This window comes from Dasypus novemcinctus, chromosome 6, assembly GCF_030445035.2.
Source record: "Dasypus novemcinctus isolate mDasNov1 chromosome 6, mDasNov1.1.hap2, whole genome shotgun sequence".
Lineage (NCBI taxonomy): Eukaryota > Metazoa > Chordata > Mammalia > Cingulata > Dasypodidae > Dasypus > Dasypus novemcinctus.
The window spans coordinates 71,894,504-71,919,283 of record NC_080678.1 but is presented as its reverse complement, the minus strand read 5'-3'; the positions used below and the strand labels follow the sequence as shown (position 1 = coordinate 71,919,283).

At 39.4% G+C, this 24,780-nt stretch overlaps 1 protein-coding gene across 1 annotated transcript; it reads right to left on the bottom strand.

The window, feature by feature from the left end:
* Nucleotides 1–1,178: 1,178 nt before the first annotated feature.
* On the bottom strand, nucleotides 1,179–23,987 carry NRBF2 (nuclear receptor binding factor 2). Its single transcript, XM_004470500.3, has 4 exons — nucleotides 23,722–23,987; nucleotides 9,630–9,714; nucleotides 4,031–4,071; nucleotides 1,179–2,705 (listed from the first exon to the last, which is right to left on the bottom strand). The coding sequence occupies exons 1-4, from the start codon at nucleotides 23,749–23,751 to the stop codon at nucleotides 1,995–1,997; spliced, it is 867 nt and encodes a 288-aa protein (XP_004470557.1). The 5' UTR covers nucleotides 23,752–23,987; the 3' UTR covers nucleotides 1,179–1,994.
* Between the last annotated feature and the right edge of the window lie 793 nt (nucleotides 23,988–24,780).

Genomic DNA, 24,780 nt, shown 5'->3' with positions numbered 1-24,780 from the left:
AGTACTTATGTCAAACAAAGCACATCCTACTTTTTGAAAGAGAAATGGCTAGGCAAGCAAAGTGTTCTCAAAGTCTGGCGATACAACAGCACTGAGATGGACATGTTAAGCAACACTCAACTTTTAACAAATAATAGAACTCTTAAGATATCTTAACTAGTTTAGGGAGGCAGATTTGGCTCAACTAATAGAATGTTTGCCTACCATATGGGAGGTCCAGGGTTCAAACCCAGGGCCTCCTGACCAGTGTGGTGAGCTGACCCATGTGCAGTGCTGATGCGCACAAGGAGTGCTGTGCCATGCAGGCGTGTCCCCCACAGAGGGGAGCCCCACATGCAAGGAGTGTGCCCCTCAAGAAGAGCCACCCTGCGTGAAAAAAGCACAGCCTGCCCAGGAGTGGTGCTGCATACACAGAGAGCTGATACAGCAAGATGACGTAACAAAAAAAAAGATTCTCAGTGCCACCAACAAGAATGCGAGCGGACAAAGAACACACAGCGAATGGACAGAGAGAGCAGACAACGGGGTGGGGGGAGGGGAGAGAAATTTTTTAAAAACGGATGGATTAAAAAAAGAACTAGTTTACTGGTTTCATCTGCAGTAAGATAGGACAGGGAAAAACATTACCACTGAATTGTTCACTTCATTTGAACCTACTTAGGTTAATTTCATTACTGAACATGTGAGCCCAACCCGACTCCCTCAACCCACCAACTCTCCCTAATTCCCTGGCAAGAGGCAGCATGGCATTCATTCATATTCTGGCACTCCCATATTTCTACACAATAAACTTAAATCCATGCTTTCAACATGCCCGCAGCTTACCACCCTTTCCATTCCTGGAATATTTTCAGACTCTGCAGAGAGGAGAATGCCAAGGCAGTACTTCCCTAGCCACGTGCTCTGGGTGGGTGGCAAGTGCCCTAGGAAGAGTTGCCTCCAGCCTGGCATAGCTCTGATCATTTTCCATGTATACTAAGTCAAGAAAAAGGCTGGGAACACAAACCTCAGGAATTTCTGTGCACTCTCACCCTAGCTGTAGGGGAAACTGACTTATAAAACAAAAAGGTAACACGCCAAATTAATAATTTGACTGCATCTGTTAAAATTCATATTCAAGGTTTACAACACAGAAAGAAGCTATACAAAATTTGCTTTTAATACCAACCACATTCAACTAGGGTATAAAACAATTACTTTATTGATTTCTTATAATCAAATACTGCCAACTAGCATTACTTCCACTCATGCATCATTAAAAACAGAAGGATATTTCCTTAGTATTTTGAAATGATGCGTTATACAATGAACAAAGTTAGAACTTAAAATGCACCCTGATTAATTATGTAAACTGGTAATTTTTAAAAAAGCGTAACTAATAATTTGGTTCCTTTCTTCATAAAATGGAAATTTAAATATTTCTCCTGATAGTCTTGAGGTTATCATTATGTTATGAGTAGTGCAAAGTGTGGCACATATAGTTTCATCTAGAAAGGTATGTACCTCACACACCTTACTTAAAGAAAATGTGCATTAACAAAATGCATACAATCAATGCATGATAGAAAGCATGTATCAAATACAAGGCAGCCCCCTCAGGCTATCATATTATTTAGGGCATTATCATTTATGGCATTATAGATTAACTACACATAATGTACTTTTTACATTTTAACCCTGAAGATAAGAAAAGAAATGGTTGCTTGAAAAAATTATTCCAGGTAGTCATTTGGTTTGTATCAGGAGAAAAGTGAACTTTCAAGAGTTTAGTGTCTGCCAAGTCCAGAATCATTAGCTCAAGTCAGTAAATTCAGATATGCAACATTTTTCACAGTGACTGTTTTCCAAGTCCTGGCAATACCTCTTCTCCTACAGTATGCCAGATGATGGTGCATCTCTGGGATCACCTTGGCATGTGGTTTTCCCTTTTTTAATATTTTTTGCTGGATTAATGGTATTATTTCCTCTTCTCACCTCTTCTATGGCCTTCCATTTTAATTATACATAAGTTCTTTGAGAATGTCCTCAGAGAGCTCCATAATGGGAAGTTCTGGAGATGGAAAATCCAAGGGAGGAAGATTGGGTATTGGAATGTCCTTGGCTTTCCCAGTATTTGCTGCAAATTTCTGCCAGGTTGAAGAGGCTGTAGCAGTTTCTGAATGTGGTGGCAAGCTCCAAAGCTCTGATTTTTCTACAAAATCAGTATCTACATCCAGCTCCTTTTCTACCGGACCTTTTAGAAGCTTGGCCCTTTCAACTTTTAGCTGTTTATTTTCTCTTCTTAATCTTTCATTCTCAGCCACAAGGAATTCCACATGCCTTTTCAAGTCTACAATTTTGGTTGCCTGCTCCTCTATAATTGTTTTATCATCTTTTGGGGCTTTGCTTCCAATGCATGGCTCTGTTGGCTCACTCTTTTGCTTAAGTAAAAATAGTAGTGTGTCTGGATCCCTGTCAAAGACCCCCTGAATTTCAGGTGGATGTTTCTCTGTAGAAGGACTGTACTTCTGAGTAAGAAGGGAACTCTGACCCTCTGCATCCTCAGCAAAGGGTTTGTGAGATGCCTGAAGATAGGTAGCTACATCCTTGTCTGTGTTCTGCTGGGCTTTCAATCTTTCCTCACGCTTTGCCCTTTTCCACCTCTCCTGGATGAGTAGGAGCTGTTTCATGTGGCTATCCCTTTGCAATTCCAGTGATAAATGAGCCTAATGCACAGAAGGAAAGGTACAATTTGCAGAATTTAAAGTTCAATGTGTTTTAAATAATGTCCAATATATCCTAATCCACAATGCTCCTTTATGAATAATCCAGTAACACTTAAAATCTATATAGTATGTTTATAATTCAATAGGACCTCAAAATTTTTTAATATAACTTGGTCTCTGTGGATAAGCTAGCATTTTCTGCATAAACAAAGCATTCAGGAATTAAGAAGTCCTATTCTAAATCAACACACCTAATCAGACCTCTTCTGCATGTGCCTTAACCTTGTGCAATGCTATACATACTTAGCTTAAAATTAGAAATCTTCCCTTTTTAGACATATTATACAACCATCTAAAAAGAGAAGCCTTCCTATCAACACAGTGTTTTGAAAGGCTCAATACACATTTGTAGTCCAGGGCTAGCATGAACAGGTTCCATACAACCAAAGGAAAGCACAACTCTTAAGTTCCCTTGGTTCTATTTGAGGAACTAGTAGTTTTCCCCTGATTTAACCAAATGACTTGATATCCCTCACAGAAGTGATCTCCTTAATTCAGTTAAACAAGCACTTACTGGATATCTCCTATGTCCATGCCACTTTTATAATCAGGAAATTATCTTTGGGTAATTGATCTTCATATAAATGGATTTTTAAAACCTAGGCCCAGGCCCTTCCCAAGCACAGAAAACAACCTCAGGCAAATAGTAAAACAGATTTAAATAGAATTGCTTAGGAATTCAGGAAAAGCAAGTGGGAGACCATTCAGATTTAAATTACCTTTGCCAAACCAAAGGCAGTCCAACTGGTTCCCATGGGCAGGCCTGTTTACATACTGTGAGCTGATGATCAAATATGAGCTAATGATCAGGAAAGACACTAAAAGGGGGGAGTCTTTCAATTTGGAAGGGAGACATTTGGCAATCTGAAATCTGTGAGTAATCACTAGCAAAAAGGGTAGAAGTTTCTGCATGCCATGTTAGACATCAACAGCAATTCATTTAAATTCCTTTATGAAGTACTATTCTCCTGCCCATTTAACACACACATACACACACATATATATATAAAGAAGCTTTAGATTACATAAACATTACATCGAAAATATAGGGGACTCTCATATATTCTCCCCTCTCCCCCCACACACTTTCCCCCATTAACAACATCTTTCATTAGTGTGGTACAACTGTTACAATTGACAAACACATATTGAAGCACTGCTAATAACATTTTATATATTTTTATTATGGCATTTTAGTATACACATTACAAGTCTCCACATAAAAAAATCCTCCTAACCCTTGTTATATGAAGAAGGTATCTCACCTGCTCAGACTGGGTCAGCGTCATGGCTTCGGAAAGATATGCTGGTTAAAGAAGAAAGGCAAGTTAATACAATTGTCATTTTTTAATGAACAGGTCAAAGGAAGAGTTCTAATACTCATCATAAAACAAAGAGAACTGGTCTTATAAGGAATTCTGCTATACAGTTACCATGTTTCTGAAAAGAAACAAGGAGGGATTTTTTAAAAAAAGAAACTCCCGATTATCTAACGCAATTCTTAATTTCTCCAAAAAGGATGTCCATAGTAATTATTATTATTTTTTAAAGATTTATTTATTTATTTCTCTCCTCCTGCCACCCCCACCCCGGTTATCTGTTCTCTGTGTCTATTTGCTGCGTCTTCTTTGCCCGCTTCTGTTGTTGTCAGCGGCACGGCAATCTGTGTTTTCTTTTTGTTGCGTCATCTTGTTGTGTCAGCTCTCCGTGTGTACGGCACATTCCTGGGCAGGCTGCACTTTCTTTCGTGCTGGGTGGCTCTCCTTATGGGATGCACTCCTTGCGTTTGGGGCTCCCCTACGTGGGGAACACCCCTGCGTGGCAGGGCACTCCTTGCACGCATCAGCACTGCACATGGGCCAGCTCCACACGGGTCAAGGAGGCCCGGGGTTTGAACCACGGACCTCCCATGTGGTAGACGGACGCCCTAACCACTGGGCCAAGTCTGCCGCCAATGGTAGTTAAATACAGATATTCCTTAAGCCATCTTGAAAGCTTTACTCTTTAAAAACCTCTGCAGATTTTACATTTGGGGAACTAACAATAGCCAAATAGAAAAATAGAATTTGGGAGGATTAAAATTAAATAAAAACCTATCAAAATCGTATTACTCATTATGCCCACAAAAATAGCAAGAGATGTGTCTTTTACCCACCTGGACAACATTATTTTGGCCTCCTATACCTCTCTTACTGAACTGTTTTTGAGCTATACCATCAGCCTACTCTAAATTAGTTAAAAATCCAAAGAATAGGATTTTACTGTAAGGAAATTTCTGAGAACAGTGTAATATTCATGAAGACCATCAATAAAAGCTCTTTTATCTAAAGACCCACTTCCTGGGTGACAAGGAATTTACATAGCCACTGTGAAAATTCATAATTTCCCCCTTTGGGCTGGCTATTAAAACACATAAAGCCAGTGGGGGGACTCACATATAAAAGACATGGCAAAGGACAGAGATGGAGTTTTTGATGTTGGAGTCTTGAGCTTGAGCCCTGGGAAATAAGCACACAGAGGACCTAGGTTGTGAGGAAAGAGAAACAAGCCGTTCACCTAAGTCTACAGCTGGGGAGAACAAAGGAGCTGAGCCTGGAGAGAAATGAACCCTGGAAAGAGAGGAATCCAGGAAGCCTGAACCCTGGCAGATGTCAGCAGCCATCTTGCTCCAACACATGAAAAAGACTTTGGTAAGGAAAGTAACTTATGCTTTACGGCCTGGTAACTGTAAGTTTCTATCCCAAATAAATACCCTTTATAAAAATAAAAAATAAAAAAAAAGCAAGCTTAAAGCCAAGTTCTCAGTCCCCTTGTATCAAATATAAGAGAACTCATAGTAGGTACATTTTGTGAACTATACTCTTAGTCTTTCCCTATTTTATTTTGGTATGGACTTCCTCATCTAATTACTTTTAATTAGATTTTATATTCTGTTGTTTATGTTCCTCTATAAGGTATTTTATATCCTTTCTGGAACATGGTAGGGTATAAATAAGTATAATAATGGATCTTGCACAGTTTGGTTTTTTTTCTCTTGCTTGCTAAAAACTTTTCACCATCTTCCATCCCTATATTGACTTCCTTTTTGCTTTCCTGCAGATAATATGAAGTACTGCTTTTTGACTAGTCAATCTAAATATTTTAATGATTTTCTGAGTTCATGAATTAGTAATGGCTGCCAGGTTTTACCATTATCATTGAGCTCCTGACCAAAAAAAAGAGTTGTTGCAGCTTTTGCCCAGCTATGCTTTCTTTTTTTTTTTTAAAGATTTATTTATTTTTTTCTCTCCCCTGTTCTCTGTGTCTGTGTCTATTTGCTGCGTGTCTTTCTCTGTCCGCTTCTGTTGTTGTCAGCGGCACGGGAATCTGTGTCTCTTTTTGTTGCAGTCATCTTGCTGTGTCAGCTCTCCGTGTGCGGCACCATTCCTGGGCAGGCTGCACTTTCTTTCACACTGGGTGGCTCTCCTTATGGGTGCACTCCTTGTACGTGGGGCTCCCCTATGCGGGGGACACCCCTGTGTGGCAAGGCACTCCTTGTGCGCATCAGCACTGGGCGTGCGCCAGCTCCACACGGGTCAAGGAAGCCCGGGATTTGAACCACGGACCTCCCATGTGGTAGGCGGACGCCCTAACCACTGGGCCAAGTCCGCTTCCCATGCCCAGCTATACTTAAAATTTTTTTTTTCCCCTTTCAATTTTTCCTTGTTTTTCATTCCTGTAATAAGACTGTATAGTGTATACCATTTCTTCTCCTTTTTGCTCCTGTATAAACAGGGTGGCTCTGTTGAGACATTCTATTTGCTCTAAGTGGATGAATTTTCCTAGCTACCCTCCTCTCATCTTACCTGTATACACTTGTCTCCCTATCTATAGTTTTCTTAAAATAAGTTCCCAAAGTGCAAAGAATTCAAAAGGAGATACCAGTCATTTAAATATTTCCCACATTGGAAGTTAAAAACAGGGGCTTTAAAAAACAATTTTTGAAAAATTAAAAACAAAAAGTTATTTTAAGAGGAAAAAAAAAATTAAAAATCTGATTGCATGGTCATAGATTTGTTCCACAGATTGACAAAAGGAACAACTATCAACCGAGTCCAGATATTTAGAAAAGGAATACCTACCTAAAAAAAATCTAACAAGTCTGGTTAAACTGCTTCCTCCAATTATGAGAGAAAGCCAGTCTTTAAAATAGATATTAAATAAAGGGTGGGAAAAGGGAAATAAGAAAATCTGAAGCACTTCTTTTTTTTTTTTTAATTAAAGGAGACACCAAGGATGAAACCTAGGACCTCATACATAGGAAGCAGGCCCTCAACCACTTGAGCTACATCCACTCCTCTGAGCATCTATTCTTAAAAACTTTTATTAATACTATATCTCATCAGATTCCTGATGAGCACAAATTGTGCAGTCTGTTTCAAGGGAAAGTTCAGGTCAAATTTTGTTTTCAAATTCAATATTAATTTGATTAAATATATATAAATATTATATATTCCAAAGTTTCCTCATCTTTTGAAATATTCACCTTGAGTTCAAAGCATTGACAATCTATATTATTAATTCCCTATTTAAGGAAAGCGATGTGGCTCAAGCAATTGGGCTCCTGTCTACATATAGGGGATCCAGGATTCAATGCCTGGGGACTCCTGGTGAAGGCAAGCTGGCCTATGTGATGAGCTAGCCTACGTGGAATGCTGGCCTGCAAGGAGTGCTGCCCCACACAGGAGTGCTGGCCCACATAGAAAGCTGGCACAGCAAGATGATGCAACAAAAAGAGACACAGAGGAAAGACAATAAGAGACGCAGCAGATTAGAGAGCTGAGGTGGCGCAAGAATATGATTGCCTCTCTCCCACTCCGGAAGGTCCCAGGATTGGTTCCTAGAGCCACCTAATAAGAACATAAGCAGACACAGAAAAACACACAGTAAATGGACACAGAGAGCAAATGGGGGGGGGGGGGGAAAGGGGAGATAAATAAATCTTAAAAAAAAATTCCCTAAATAAGCTTTTGCTCTTTTATTGTCTATGTCCTCCTTTAAAACCCAACATTAGTAAAAGCCCTCAAATGAAAACAGGGACATAGGTAAACAATGAAAGAAACTTTCCTCCCTTTTGTGTATTCAGAATATCCTACTGCTCAATATACAACATATGCCAAACCACTCCATTTTAACGTTATACATGTTTTACCACGATTGCTTTGGATTATAAAATTAAAGATATCATTTCATTTTGGCATTCATCCATGACATGGTTTTCTTGAAAGTATTACAGCTGGACCATAGTATGTTGCCTTTATAGCAACAACAAATTTCAACAATCTGATTCATAAGAAAATATGGTTGAAGAAAGATTTAAAAAATACTACCAAGTTTAATGCTGTACTAAGCCCCTAAAAAACTCATCATAAAAAAAAAAAAAAAAAAGATTTTTTAGGTACTTTCTGTATTCTCAGCCCTACAACAGATACCAGTGCAAACATGGGGTACACTACCAAGGGCAATTCATTAAATATAAATGAAATTTTCTCTAAAAATTACTGATTTGTAGGCAAAATCATTGAAGTAAAAGGACTTATCCAAACCAGTGTACTTCAGCAACACAGGAGAGGCAGACTCTGCCAGAAAAAAAATAAAGTACAGTTTTGATTATCATACTGTTCTAAGCCCAAAGGAAAGAGTCTTCTCACAAAAAGACCACAGAGTTTGTTCTAAGAAAGGTAATCCACACCCATTTTGGATGTGGGATGAGTAAAGCACCTCTTTCCCAAGGAATTTTATCTCAACCAACAAAAACCAGTCTATGCAAAACAGCTCCCAAGATCTCATTCTGAGCTCAACACGTATTAGGTTGTTTGACTGACTAGGATAAAATTAGGTTTTTGATAAGCCAACAATTCTAAATTTCATACCTAAGAGAAAACTATAAATACCATGTTATTACAGACCTATAGACATCAATGTAGAGATGAAATACCCAGAAGAAATCTTTAAAAAGGCCACAGGGGGAAGAAGACGTGACTTGAGGGAAGCAGACATGGCTCAACTGATGGAGCATCCACCTACCACATGGGAGGTCCAAGGTTCAAACCCAGGGCCTCATGGCCCATGTGATGAGCTGGCCCACATGCAGTGCTGATGAACACAAGGAGTGCTGCGCCATGCAGGGTTGTCCTCCATGTAGGGGAGCCCCACACACAATGAGGGCACCCCGCATTGAGCCGCCTGGCATGAGAAAAGCGCAGCCTGCCCAGGAGTGGCGCTGCACACACACAGAGCTGACGCAGCAAGATGACGCAACCAAAAAGAGACACAGATTCCCAGTGCCGCTGAGAAAATAAGTGAACACAGAAGAACACATAACAGGGGGAAGGGGAGGGAAATAAATAAAATACATCTTTAAAAATAAATAAATAAATAAATAAAATAAAAATGCCACAGGAAAATCTTTCTACATTATGGTTGGCAATGGGTTTTATGTTATCAGCATCTCAAAAAAAAAAACAAAACCAGAAACTTGAATGCTCAGAATTAAATTATTACTTTCAGATCCCAAAATGGCCAACTATTTAAACCCACACTCCTTTTCTATAATGAAGGTCAGCTGGAAGATTTAATCTTTACCAGCATGGCATTTATATAATCTCACACTTAAAGAAGACTGGGTTATGAGGAGCTAGGAAAGCCAACTGGAAAAATAATTAAAGCTGATGTTGCAGTAAGCCGGTAATGTCAACCTTGTATATGGAAGGCAACAACACATTATTACTATTGTGACTTTCATTCTAAATAAAGCATGTTAAGAAACACTGAAGAAAATGCTCTCCAGTTTTACACTCAGTATTTCTTCAAAAGAATACTCACCTGCAGCTTTCTTGTGACAAGAAATGGCCTCCTCGTATTTCCCTGTAGCTAGTAAACGGTCTGCTCTTCTGCTCTGTTGATGAGCCTAGAACACAAATGTTCCTAAGTCTTCTGAATCATAAAATTATGACTTTAAAAAAAAAAACTTCTCAGAACATAAATAATACTGTTTGTTGTCACACATCAAACCACCATTAGAGCTTTATCTGTAACTTGAGAAATCTAATGGGTATAGCCTAGAAATACAGCATCTGAAAGGAACTGGCAACCTCTTTCAATTCTATGGATAAAACCCTCTCAGGATTAACACCAGGGCACTTATTAACACCTTCAGTGTCCCACATTCTTCTCTCTTCAGAGATTAACCAAAAAGTGTTATAATCAAAGGATTTTTTAAAAGTTCCTTGCAAATCAATAGTTTATTTTGAAGGCATTTTCACTAGTCTGAATAAGTTTAAAAACTGTAATCAAGAAATCACATATCCCTTACAGTAAAATACAAGCTTCTCCTGTATCAACTCATTCTTCCCTTTTATCATTAAAGTTACTATATGTTTTTTTTTTTTTTTTAAAGATTTATTTATTTAATTTCCCCCCCTCCCCTGGTTGTCTGTTCTTGGTGTCTGTTTGCTGCGTCTTGTTTCTTTGTCCGCTTCTGTTGTCGTCAGCGGCACGGGAAGTGTGGGCGGCGCCATTCCCGGGCAGGCTGCTCTTTCTTTTCACGCTGGGCGGCTTTCCTCACGGGCGCACTCCTTGCGCGTGGGGCTCCCCCACGCGGGGGACACCCTTGCGTGGCAGGGCACTCCTTGCGCGCATCAGCACTGCGCATGGCCAGCTCCACACGGGTCAAGGAGGCCCGGGGTTTGAACCGCGGACCTCCCATATGGTAGACGGACACCCTAACCACTGGGCCAAAGTCCGTTTCCCACTATATGTTTTTAAAATAAAAATTTGTTCCTTGTACAGTTCAGAAATTAATGATACCAATAAATATTACGATGGAGATTTTTTTCAGGTACAACTCAAAAAAACAACAAAGACAAACTCAGAAGTTCTGAAAGAAATAAATTAAGTTCCCCCCAAATAAAGGTAAATGTGATTAAGTAAGCAGTTACTAGCCCCCTTACCTTTGTGTTGCACTTTACCAATTTCAAAAGCACTTGGATATACATTATTTCAGTTGCTTCCACTATTACTTTGTGAATGTTTCCTTCTTAAGTAAACAGACCCAAAAGACTCAGAGGAATCACATAACTTACCCAAGGTAATATAGTTATACAGTTAGCTAGCAAGGAGAAATGCAGAAGTGATCAGCTAGTCTTCTAACTAGTATAATGTTTTCCTAACACAGAGATGATTTAGTAAAGCTTCTTTAAAAAAATCAAAAAGCAAATCTGTTCTGTCAGGTGTAAAGTGGTTTATTCAAGAAACGTGCCACTGATGCCTCATAAAATAACTTTTCAGAGAACTACTTCTGCAACTGAGATTAGAAATATTTTGTGTATGGGTATGTTTGCAATTACACTCTTCAGTATAAAAGGTGGAGACAAAAGTAGAAAATAGCACTTCTAGCAGTCCATGATGTTTGCATTTCCCCACTTCTATTTTTGTAAAGATCCAGAAACAAGCAACATTCTTCAAGGCAAGAACATCTTTTTAGGTTGTTTCTGAAGTTTTGTATTCTTCAAATAGTAATAAAGGGTCACAAGAAATGACTGAGGTCTTAAAATAATGCATGAATTTTAGTCAAGGACAGAGCAAAAGATATTTTCTGAGCACAAGTACTTTAAAGTACCCAGAAATGACACAGATCTTTTGGGAAGAGTATGTATGTACATGAAAAAGAAAGTGAATATGTATAAGCAATTATGATTAACATTATTTCTCTACTAAATGTGTTCTAGTAGTGTTAAAGACCATTGTAGCCAAGAAACTCTACTCTTCTGGGAATGCAAGTGGCAATCAACAAGGTTTCATGTAGGAAAAAAATAAGAAATGGGAGGGGTAAATCTGTAGGTGCCTTTACTTTTCTGAACTTTGAAAGAAGTCCAAAAGAAGAAACAAATCAGAAATTCTTAAGTGTTGAAAGCAAGGAGGAGAGAAAGTTGGCTTTCCCAATTCCCCTAAAATCTCCCTATGTAAAATAAAGTCCAATCTCTGAGTCTTATCTCATTTTCATTTCAGGTATTACTGACCCCAAAAACACATACCTACTCTAAGTTATTTGGTACCATAGCAATCAAATCCCACCCCACCCTACCCCCTTTTTTCCACATACAGTTCCTACTAAGTTTTGATTAAATACCTAGTAAATAAGCGCAGACTCTGGATAGAGTCTGACCACATGAGTTAAATCTCAGCTTGAACACTTACGGACATATGAGCTCAACTTTCCTCATTTTCTCATCTCTAAAATGAGAGTTGCTGTGAAAATTGGTTAAACTCAATTGTTTGAGTGCTTGCTTCACATATACAAGGTCCAGGGTTCAACCCCCAGTACCTCCTAAAAACAATAATAATAATAATCTTTATAGATTTTGCATATTAAGATTTAGCTCTCTTTAAACAGTATTCCTGACAGAATCACAGACATTAAAAGTTAAAGAGGGAAGCAGATTTGGCTCAACTGTTAAGAGTGTACGCCTACCACATGGGCAGTTCAAGGTTCAAACCCAGGGTCCCAACCCATGTGATGAGCTGGCCCACGTGCAGTGCTGATGCGCCAAGGAGTACTGTGCCACACAGGGATGTCCCCTGTGTAGGGGAGTCCCATGTACAAGGAGTACGCCCCATAAGGAGCGTTGCACTACACGAAAAAAGCACAACCTGCCCAGGAGTGGCACCATACACACAGAGAGCTGACACAGCAAGATGACACAACAAAAAGAGACACAGATTCCCAGGGCTGCTGATAAGAATGCAAGCTGACACAGAAGAACACACAAACAAATGGACAGAGAGAGCAGACAATGGGGCAGGGAAAGGGGAGAGAAATAAAAGAAGAGCTTAAATGTTTCTTTTGTTATTCAAAATAAAACAGGAACAATCCTCATCTTGAGGACTGTACTTAATATAAACACAGGAATATTCTACTACAAGGTGTTCAGAATATAACTTGGAGGCTTTAAATAATGTTAACAGTAATATTGTAATGTCTTTGTAGCAAGGACAATGCTAAAAGTAAAAAAAAGAATATGGGGTTTAGTTCTATGAGAGATGAATATGACTAAGCATTTTTTTCCTTTATTTTCTTCATAAACAAGGAGAATTGATCATGTCATTTAACCAATCTGTGCTCATTTGTCTATCTTTCTGAAAGCTGGAGGAACAACTGAGTTTGTTTTGGCAACTGGATGAGATAAAAGTGCCTGGACAGAACTTTTTTTGGAGTAATGCTTTCATGACTTGTTGAAGTAACTTCTGTCTGTTATTTTATTTTTTGAGTTTGAAATAAAGTTTGCAAAAAAATAAAAAGGAACAAGAAGCAATTAAAATGAGAATTTTGGTAGTGATTCTAAAAGCAGTCTGAGCAATGATATATTAACAATTTTGGTAACATGTTTCTGTTCTACCAAGTATTTCAAGATACACTAAGAGTCTTTTGAGATAGACTTCATCTCAAAACTTCATATTCATTCAGAAAGGACAAAAGACACACGAGGTCTTTACAAGTGATTTCACTAACAATTCAAATAATGGTTAAGCCAAGAATGAATCTTATTTCAGATACTAAACTAATCAAATTAAGTTTGTATTTTATGTATTACTCTTCTTAAATAAGGTATTAATATTTATCAAGAAACTATTAGGACAGGTAAAGTAAATATAATACTCTTCAAGAACTTCAACTCCTTTAACCTTTTTTCATCTCCGTGATTGGGGAAAAAAAAAAATGAACTCATTTGGGAAGCCGTTGATGTAGCTCAACCGATTGGGCTCCCGTCTACCATATGGGAGGCCCTGGGTTCGCTTCCCGGGGCCTCCTTGTGAGGCAAGCTGGCCCATGCCCGTGGAGAGCTGACAGCCTGTGGCCTGAGGAAAACTGATGGCTTGCGCCCCGCAGAGAGCTGACAGCCTGTGCCCATGGAGAGCTGGCACAGCAAGATGATGCAACTAAGGGAGACAAGCAGACACAGAAGAACACACAGCAAATGGACACAGCAGACAGCAAGCAAGCAACAAGGGGGGTAAGACAAATAAATAAATCTTGAAAAAAAAATCGAACTCATTTATATCTTCTGAATTTATTAAAATTGTGTAAATCTGACCTTCATAAAAATTAAAGTTTTCTATCTTATTTACCTTCTCCCAATTCTAATATGCCACGTTATAACTTACTAAATCATTAGTAACTGTTTCCCTAAGGATTAGATTTTCTTCATACTCTGTGATTCAGTTATTTTCCTTGCTTCTCTATCAATAATTATGGTTCCCAATGATCCCCACCTCCTGGTATGCATGCCCTTAGGTAACCCCTCTCCTCAAATGTGGGCTGGACCTAGTGCCTTGCACCTAAGGAACAGCAAACAGCAAAAGCCATGATGTACAGCAAAGGTCATGATGCGATGTCACTTCAATCTTGGCTGTACTCTCTTGCTCACTTTAATGAAGCCAATTGCCATGATGTGAGGAACCCTATGGAGAGGCTCACAGGGAAGAGGCCACTGAGGGTAGTTCCAGTCAACATACAACAAGGAACTGAGGCCCTCAGTTCAAACGCTCTCAAGGAATTAAATCCTGCTGTCAACCGTGTAAATGAGCTTGGAAGCAGATCCTGCCCAGTGGAGCCTTTACATGACATCACAGCCCCAATTGACACCATGACTAAAGCCTTGTGAGAAGCACCGAAGCAGAGGATCCACCTAAGCCATGTACGTACTCTTTGCCAACGGTATATTGTTTTAAGATGCTGAGTTTTGGGGTAATTTATTATACAGCAATAGACAACTAATACAATAATAGTATAGCATCTCCATCGTTTATTGTTAAGCTGCCTCAAAGTATATTTGGAATAGATATTTAAACAGGGAAAGCAGCAACTGCAAACTCTCAAAGGGTTATGATACCCTAAAATTGAGCACTGATATTTGGTTTAGTGATACCACAATTTCATATTAAAGTACATTCTGGCATTTAGGGTCTATAACAAACTGGTTTAATTTTGTTTTGAGAATTTCTTGAAAATTCTCGTGGAAATGTGAACTTCTGATCCAGCCATGATGGAGTAGCATTTGCTTACCCTTCTGCTGTAAACAACTACAAAGTTGGACAAAATATGCAAATACAATAGTTTATAGGTACTGGTCAAAAAAATAGAAGAGGACTACATGTTTCAAGAAAAAGGGAGCATACAAAGTTAAGACTTGCATTCACCCCAGCTTTCCTTCTGAGGACATTTTCCAAAATGGAGTGCAAGAAAAAAAAGTCCAAGCAAAAGGTGGTGTCTCACTGGGCAATGGAAATGAAGACCAGCGCCCAAAGGGTTGGAATTTGAGTAGCAACATCCATGATTGGAAGAAACTGCATAGATGTCCTAAAAATATGCCTAAAAAACATCCTGTTAGGTCCTTGGCCAACTTTTAAACTGCACATGTCCAGGGTACAATTCCAGGGGGCCTAGCAGAAGTTCTGAGCAGAGATTTCAGAGGTCAAAGTGCTGGGGAAACAGTTTACAGTTTGGTTCCAGACAGAGGAGAATGATCTTGGTGAACACCTAGACTACTGGCTGATACCCTGAGAAAGGGCAGCTCTGGGAATAAGAGTCACACTCTCGCATTATGGGCAAAACTAAAATAAGCCTACCCTAATTAAGCCTAAAACCAGGCCTAGACTGGATCAAAGGTGATCCGCAAGTATTTTAACTGCCAGCCAAAACAAACAATACTCTCCAGAGGAAGAGAACAAATCCTGAGACTCTACAACATACTATCCAACAATGTGTGACATACAAGAGGTACTAGGCATATGAAGAAGCAGGAAAACAAACTGATAATCAAGAAAAAGACTTCACAGACCCAGAAATGATCCAAATATTACAGCTAACGCAAGGACATCAAAATAACCATGCTTAAGATGTTTAAGAACAACAAAAGAGGACACAATAGAGGTAAAGAAAACTAGAGACATGGGTATTAAAGTTCTGTGAGATTAGGGGCTTGGTCATGATTTGTTCACTGTTGACTCCTTGGGGCATAGAACAACACCTGGCAGCAGTATTTGTTAGCTGGATGAATGAATGGTTAGCTGGATAGAAGGATAAGAGAGGCTACGTTAAGAGTTGGTAACAAAACCAAAGAATTCTTAATTGCTGACAAGACATTACTGTATTCTACATAAAATATTATCAGAATTAAACTGCATCAATATCTAAAATACACAGATTTATATATTCATATACTTAAACAGTCAAAGTCCCACTTATTTCATCCACTCTTTCAACCATCCCCTCTCTAGGACATTTTGACCAGAATTTCCCTACTCCCTCTCAAGTAAAAATGAAAGCATAATACTAGAATAGTTTCTTAAACCTTTATAAAAAGAAAAACTTCAGACTGAGTAATGTGTGGACATCTTACTCGGTACAAATTCCCCCCTCACTGGCCTCTCCTTCTCAGAAACTGCCAAAACTTTCCACACGTCCTAGCCCTTTCTGTGAACTGTTCTTCCAAATAATCCATGATTCCTGTAGGAGTTGCTGTTTACTAGATGACCTCGTCCTCCAGTCACCTAAAAAATCCCTTACCCTGTGTTTTCACACTTAAGACCAGAGTATATGTCAAGAAAGTTTCAAAGGGTTATAATTAATATCACATGCAGCAGCTAGCTGAGTGGAACATACGGATCTGCAGTGAGGAGGTCGTGTGAGGCAGTAAAACCAGAAGCAGAAAAAGGAGAATCTTGACTATGTCTCAGCCCCAGGTCCCACATGTTCTTTAGGCCCAGCAACATTGTATCCCTGCCCTTCCCCTTTCTTTAGATTCCAACAAATAACTGTTTAAGAAAAAAAAATAAAAAATTTAAATGGGTTTCCATCACCTGCAGCCAATCAAAATCCTAACTACAACTAGCTTACTAAGTAACTGCTTTCACTAGTACTAATATATCCTACTTTGGCATGCTAACTGCTATAAAAATACAGATTGAATAACTGTCTTCTTTCCCAGAGGAAAAGAGCATTACCTTCTATTACTTTGTTTATTTATTTGAGTCCTTGGGGAAAGATGTATTTAAAGAAAAATATAAAGATGAAAAGAAAAGGAACACTTTCAGTATGAAACACTGAAAAGATAGAGAAAAATTAAAAATGCTCCTGATCTTGTGTTAGGGTGTTCAGTGGGGAGTAAATTGAAACCTCACTCATTCCCCCTTTCTCAATTAAGAATCTCCTATAAACAAGTAGCAAGTAGAATTTCCTAGTATTACATTAATGAGTTAACAGTCACACAATGAATGTAATACTATTATACTAAAAATAACTAGCCAAGTGTTAGAGAACTCCAGGAAGACCTATCTTCAATTTTAAGTCTAAGGATCAACTTTTCCCACACAGAGCTCTGCCTGAATCTCTTGTCTTCTTAGCTTTTCAGTTTAACTTGTGTCCTCCCACCCCCACCCCCACCCCCAGAAATGCCACTAACTGTTTTGAAGACAGTAAGAATCTAGTATGTATCATCTTTCAAATTACAGGTTGCAACCCACTAGTGGGTTTTTTAATAAATTTAGTGGGTCACAACCAGCATTTTAAAGTATTAAATATTAGGTTACATCACATATAGCAAAAAGTTTTGATTTTGTGAGTTTGGTGAAATTTATGTTTCAGAGGGCCCCTAAGTTCTACACAATTCCAAGAGGTACCTATCATAATGTAGTAGCTCTACAAATGTAACACACACATTTGTATGTGTAATATTGGTCATTATGAAAAAGTTTCTCATTGTGAATCACAGTCAAAAAAGATGGACAAATCTGATCTTTTAGAAAGGTCGATATTTTACTTAGAATCCTGCTTTCAACTGCTATTACCACCACTTACACTGCATATCAATGTCTTCATCTGTACAATGGGAGTAAGATTTCATATAGCTGTTAAGAGGAAAGAATAAAACATACATAAAGCACCTGATGCCAACCCCAGCACTTAGCAATTATTGGCAGCAAACAAAAAAAAAGAACTAGAAATTATCTCACCCAAATTTTTGTTTTAAAATTTCTATTGTGATGACATATATACCACATACAACTTCTGATTTTAACCACTGTCAAGTATACAATTCAGTGATATTAACTGCATTCACAATGTTGTGCTACCATCAACATTACCAAAACTATTCCACCACCCTAAAGAGAAACTCTATATTCATTAAACATTAACCCTCCATTCTTCACCTTCCCAACCTCCACTCCTGGTAATCTGTAATCTATTTTCTGACTCTATGAATTCGTATATTCTAGTTACTTCATGTAAGTAATATCATACTACATGTCCTTTTGTGTCTGACTTATTTCATACATGACATCTTCAAGATTCATCCATGCTGTGATAATACTCCTTTTCACTACTGAATAATACTATACTGCATGTATATACCACATTTTGTTTATTTATTCATCTGTTGACATTCAAGTTGCTTCCATCTTTTGGCAACAGTGAATAATGCCACTATGAACAGTGGTGTATAAGTATCTGTTTGTGTCCCTGCTTTCAATTATTTTGAGTATATACATAGAAGTAGGATTGCAAGTTTATATGCTAAGTCTATACTTGACTTTATGAGGAACCACCAAAATAGGTTCCAAGCAGCTGTACCATTTTATATTCCCACAATGTACAAGAGATCTTATTTTTCTGCATTCTCACCAACACTTAGGTTTTTTTCTTTGTTTTTTAAAAATAGCCATTCTAGTGGGTTATGAAGTAGTATCTCACTGAGGTTTTGATCTGCATTTCCCTAATGGTTAATAACATTGAGCATCATCTTTTCATGTGCTTATTGGTCATTTGTTTATTATCTTTGGAGAAGTATCTTTTCAAGACCTTTGCCCAATGTTAACTGGGTTTTGTTCTTTTGTGTGTGTGTCTTTTTGCTGAATTTTAAGAATTCTTTATATATTCTGGATATTAAACTATTATCAGATATATAGTTTCCAAGTATTTTTACCCATTTTGTAGGTTGTTTTTTCATAGCTGAAGTCCTTTGATGTGCGAAGTTTTTTATTTTGAGGAAGTCTAGTTTATTTCTTTCTTTTGTTGCTTACATTTTTGGTGTCAAGTCGAGGAATTCACTGCCTAATGCAACAGCCTGAAGACATTCCCATATGTTTTCTTCTAAGAGTTTTATAGTTTTAGCTCTTATATTTAGGTCATTGATCTATTATGAGCTAATTTGTGTATATGATGTGAGGGATCTACCTTCATTCTTTTGCATGATATCCAAGTTTCCTAGGAATACTTGTTAGAGAGACTAATTTTTCCCCATTGAATGCACTGGGCACCCTTGTCAAGAAGTTTATTTCTGAGTTCTATATGTCTGTCCTTGAGCCAGCACCACACTATTTTGATTACTGTAACTTTATACTATGTTTTAAAATTGAGAAGTGTGAGTTCTCCAAGCTTTGTTCTTTTTCGAGACTTTTGGCAATTTGTGGTCCTTCACCCTTCTGTATGAATTTACGACTGGATTTTCCACTTCTGTGAAGAAGGCTGTTGAAATTTTGATTAGGATTGCCTTGAGTCAATACTACCTTAGGTCTATGAACATGGTCTAAGACCATTTACTTAGATCTTTTTTAATTTCTTTCAGCAATGTTTTATAGTTTTCCATGTACACAACCCTTTATATCTCTGACAGTTTGATATGATTTTTTTGAATATCCCAAAAAGAGAAAGACTGTTTGTAAACAAATCTACTCTTCTGGGTGTGATACCCTTTGATTATACTGGATTCATCTGAGGGGCTCCTAATTATATGTTAAGATTGGGGCTTTGATTCAACCCTGTCAGTAGGGCATGACTCACGTTTAGTCCCCAATCCCTTGATGGGCTGATATAAATGAACACTCACTAAAGACACACAGGAAGAGAGTTCTGTCATATTTGATCCTGGGGCCCTGGGGAGAGATAAGCCATTCACCTGATAGTTTGCAGCTGATTCTGTGAAGAGAACAGCCGCTGAGCAGCAGAGAAGGCCCAGAAAGAAACAAGCACTGGGAAGTGGACTTGGCCCAGTGGTTAGGGCATCTGCCTACCACATGGGAGGTCTGCAGTTCAAACCCCGGGCCTCCTTGAGTGTGCAGCTGGCGCATGCGCATTGCTGATATGCACAAGGAGTGCTTTGCCACGCAAGGGTGTCCCCCCATAGGGGAGCCCTATGTGCAAGGAGTGCACCGTAAGGAGAGCTGCCCAGCGCGAAAGAAAGTGCAGCCTGCCCAAGAATGGTGCCACACACACGAAGAGCTGACACAACAAGATGACGCAACAAAACGAAACACAGATTCCCATGCTGCTGACAACAACAAAAGCGGACAAAGAAGAACACGCAGCAAATAGACACAGAGAACAGACAACTGGGCCGGGGGGGCGGGGGGGGCGGGGGGGCGGGTAGGGGAGAGAAATAAATAAAACAAATCTTAAAAAAGAAAAAAGAAACAAGCACTATGGCAGAGACTGATATAGGAAGCCCTGAGAGACAAGCTCTGTGCCAGCCCACAGCTGAGAGTGGGAAGAAGCTGGGCCCACAGTGCCTTAAGATGAAGCAGCAGCCCAGGAAGGAAAGACCAAGCAAGTATCAGTGACCATCTTGCTTCAACATGTGGCATATGGCTTTGTTGAGAAAGCAACTTTGAGTGGGACTCTTTAGGGCCTTGAAACTGTAAGCTTTTTACCAAAATACCCTTTATAAAAAAGCCAACAGACTTCTGACACTTTGCATCAGCAACCCTTTGGGAGACTAATACAACATCCTTGGTTAAATTTATTCCTAGATATTCTTTCTGTTGCTGTTGAGAGTGGAACTGTTTGCTTAATTTCCCTCACACGAGTTTTGACATTTGCTAACAGTATTCACATTACCAAAATTAAATACATGGAAAAGAAATGCCAAAATATACACTAAATAATTGTATAGGTTACACTTTTTTTCATAATAAAAATTAACCAAAAGAAAAAAACTGATAAAACAAATCTTATTCAGAGTCCAAAGACTAATATTTCTTCCATGGAAATATAATTTATCTTATTTTTTTCTTTTGACCAACTTGATTAACCAGAGAACTAAAATATGATATCTGTACTACATATTAAAATGCATTATTTCAAACTGGTCTCTTCCATATATCTTTAAAAACTGTCACACACCATACAATCCACCCAAATGTGTGAATATATCTCAATAAAACTGCTTTGAAAAAAATTAGTTCACAAGCACCAAAAAAAGGAAATAACAAAAACCCTCGCTATCTCTAAGGAAATAAGCCTACAGGCCCTTACTGCCAACCTGAGACAAAAGAATCAATACAAGATCAGAAGTACTAAATGCTGCCACAGAATCTACAGTTCAATATAAAAAAGGGCCACATGACATGACTTTTTAATTAGTATAATATAGAAGAATTGCTAGAGACCATGATATAAAAATACTTGAGTCGCTGACCTAAGCAATTATATAATTTCTCTCTGCCTGTGCTTATTCCATCAGTAAAACTGGGAAGCAGTTGGTACTAAATTCCAAAGATGCTCTGAGAATGCATTATTATAAATTATGTACTCTAATCTAATAAGTCCTTATATAATGAATTTGAAATATACTACAATATCAGTAGAGAAAGCCTGTATATTCTATGGTGATTTTCACACACTCATCAAATCCTAACATTGAGAACTACTCATGTTGAGTCAACTGGAAACCAACTTGACCATCTGCTGACATGAAAGAATGTTACAGTCTTAAAAAAACCCATCTCCTAAAACTCTGAAAAACAATGAATTCAGAGGCCTGTCACTGGTGTTTAGCACAGTTAAAATCTATTCCACTATTATCTTCCAATCAATAACATGCTGTAAATCAGATCTTCTCAAATATAAAATGGTTTAAGATGACAAATTTCAGGTACCTGCCTGCATAAATGTTGACTGGATTATGGAATTATGCTAGCCTGCCCAAAAGGACTCTTTCTGGGAGGTATGGGGATCAGGCCATATGGGAATCCCTATATTTTTTTATGTAACATTTATATAATCTAAGAATCCTTTTAAAATAATAATAATAAAAGGACTCTTTGCAAAATTCTATAAATAGATAAAACTACTGGCATCATTTAATTTTTCCTAAACCGGTGATTCTGCTGCTCCAATTACAGACCTCACCCAGATTCTGTCTTCTCATAATCTACACACTTGTGGGCAGTTGGCAGGGGTTATGCTGCAGCCTGCAGCCAAATAAAGAGAAGCTAACTGGAACTGAACCAATGATCATTTTACAAGGACACTTGAACTCTGAAGCACTCTGTAAACTGCTGGTTATTTCTAATAATATTCCTGTTAAGTTTCAGTATTGAGCCATCCATTATATTTAACTGCAAACTATATTTCATCTTAAGAGAAGTTAAAGGGATTTCCCTGCTTTTTCAATATTCAAAAATCTAATCAAAGTCTTCCTAAGTATAAACAATTCTTACCAATAGGAGGTGAAGCCCAACTTAATAAAAATGGGAGGAGCTAACCTGACCAGGTTAGGCAGCTAACCAGAAACCAGTCTTTTGGGAACCACAGCTTTAGGTCTTAGGATCCTAAGACTTTTCGTTGTTGTTCTTCAAAAAAAAATTTTTAATTCTTTCATTTATTATTTTTTAATTTTTAAAGCCTAAGACTTTTAAAGCACAGCAAGAACAAACCTTTACTTACAGATGAGATTTTCATTTTAAGTGCTTCATGTCTGACTCTAATAGTTAATTCTTACATTGTAGCATGTACCAGGTACTGCTCTAAACACTTTATACCTATTTTTACTCCTTAAATCCTCACAACAAACTTATGAGAGTCTGAAAAAGACTGAGATCAAGTAATTTGCCCAAGGCCACACAGCTATTAGGTGGTAAAGCCATAAATGAAACCCAAGCAATGTGGCTCCAGAATCTGTGCTCTTAAGTCACTGGACTCTACCGCTTCTCTCTAGAGAACCCAGTCCAGGGCTCTTCCAGGAGACTAGGGTTCGGAGTTCCAAACTGAGAAACAAATCGTCCTAACGTCCTTTCTTCCAATCCCACCGTCACAAATGAGTAAGCAAACCTCTGACTCTTAAAAATTCCTCCCATCTACAAACTTAAATTGAACTTTTGCTACCAAAATGAGTAGTCTGCCTGGAAAACCAAGGATGTAGTGAGCAGTCTGAAAAGAACTCGTGCTTCTTGTTTACTATTTTCTTCATCGCAACATTTGAAATCACTAAAAACGTAGCAAGAAAGTGGGCTATCAGCACTTTTAGAAAGGCAAACATCTCTTGTGTTTCATGATGCTTACAGTGATGAAACTGCACTAAAAACAGGGATGGCCATGTTTTGTGTTGTTTTGTTTTTTCCAGCCGTCTCTAATTTATTCGGGGAGAAGGGAGACTCTCCGTGTATGCATCTGAATGTACCCGCGAATTAGGTGAAGGGACAAATGGGGGCGAGGACGATTATTATTCCATCCCTCCAAAGTGGGGAGGCTCAGACTCAGGCCGTCCGTGTAAGAAGTTAAAACCGGTGTTAGACCCCATCTGTGCCCTGGCTGGTGGCTACGTGGCGCTAGAAGGCTTTTCCCCGACCTCGAGAGGTGGTCGCAGTTGGTGGCCTCCCTCGCCCAGCGTCCCGTGTCAGGGGGCACCCTGAGGCGGCGGGAAATGGGGCACGGGAGCTTCCCGGGCATCCCCAAGGGGTCCAAAGTCTGAGGTGGCTTTCCCAGAGCCGCTGTGGGGCCACGGCCTCCCTGGTCCTCCCGGCCTCCTGGGACCGCCTAACCCGCATCCTGGTCTCGGGGTCAGCCCACACGCCGGAGACCGGACTGGCCTTCTAAAGCAAAGGCGCCCAAGGAGCGGAGACGACCCTCTGGGCCACTCACCAGGTTGAGGGGTCCTTCCATTACTTCCATAGACCCCGGAGCAAGCGGCGGCCTGAGGAAGGGGAGTGGCGACCCCCGGGCACATGGGGGGGAGCAGCAGGGGAAACGCGACTCAGCGACAGCGGCTGCGGCCCCTCTCTGCGCCCCGGGAGCCAGCGGCAGGCTCAGACGGAGCAACAACCCAGCCACTTCCTCCTCCGGCACCGCACGGGGACCAGCCCCCTGCGCCTCGGCCACGCACGGCGTCACGACGTCACACGCGCCGCGGCTGGTTCAAGGTGGGAGTGAGGCCGGGGAGGGGGTGAGACTCAGGGGGGCGGGGCACCGGCTGACGCTTGCTTTAGCGAGTGTAATCTTTCTTCTCGCGATAGACGCGTGTTGCGCTTATTGAAGGCTAGTCTGGCCTCCCATGGGGAGGTGAGAAATAAAATTCTGTTTTCTGCCGTTGTCTTCTCCCATTTTCTTCCAGCCTGGCCTTTTCCTAAATCCACTCTGCGTAGCTACATTCTCTCTTGCTCTTCCCCCCCATCTTTATCCCATTTACACCTGATTGGTTTTTCGAAAAGCAGATTTGAGCATTGTTAGACCATACACTGGACTAGATTCCCTGGAAGTGACATTCCTTACATTCCTTTACTCATGACCTTTTCCTCCATCTTCAAAGCCAGCATCTTAGCACCTTCAAGTTTCTCTCTGCTTCCATCATGAACATGAATGATTCAGGGCTCTGCCTTCAGTTTGCTCACGAAATAAAACAACAACATGGTTACAAATAACCATATAGAATACTTGATTCATTTGACAGTGACACATGTTCCAAACCACTACGGTGGATCCTTTCTGTTATGAAATCCACTGACCATAATCAAAATGCAATTGTTACTTGTTTGCTAAAATGAAGAGATTAGGGAGCTGTGACAGTAACTCTGGAGGTAGTGTCCCATCTACAGCGTAGTAAAGGAAGGCATCTGATTTTTTAAGATGAAACCTAAAAGGATATGAGCCAGCTAAGCAGAGAACGTTCCTGACAGAGGAAATGTGCCCCCCCAAAAATTTTTT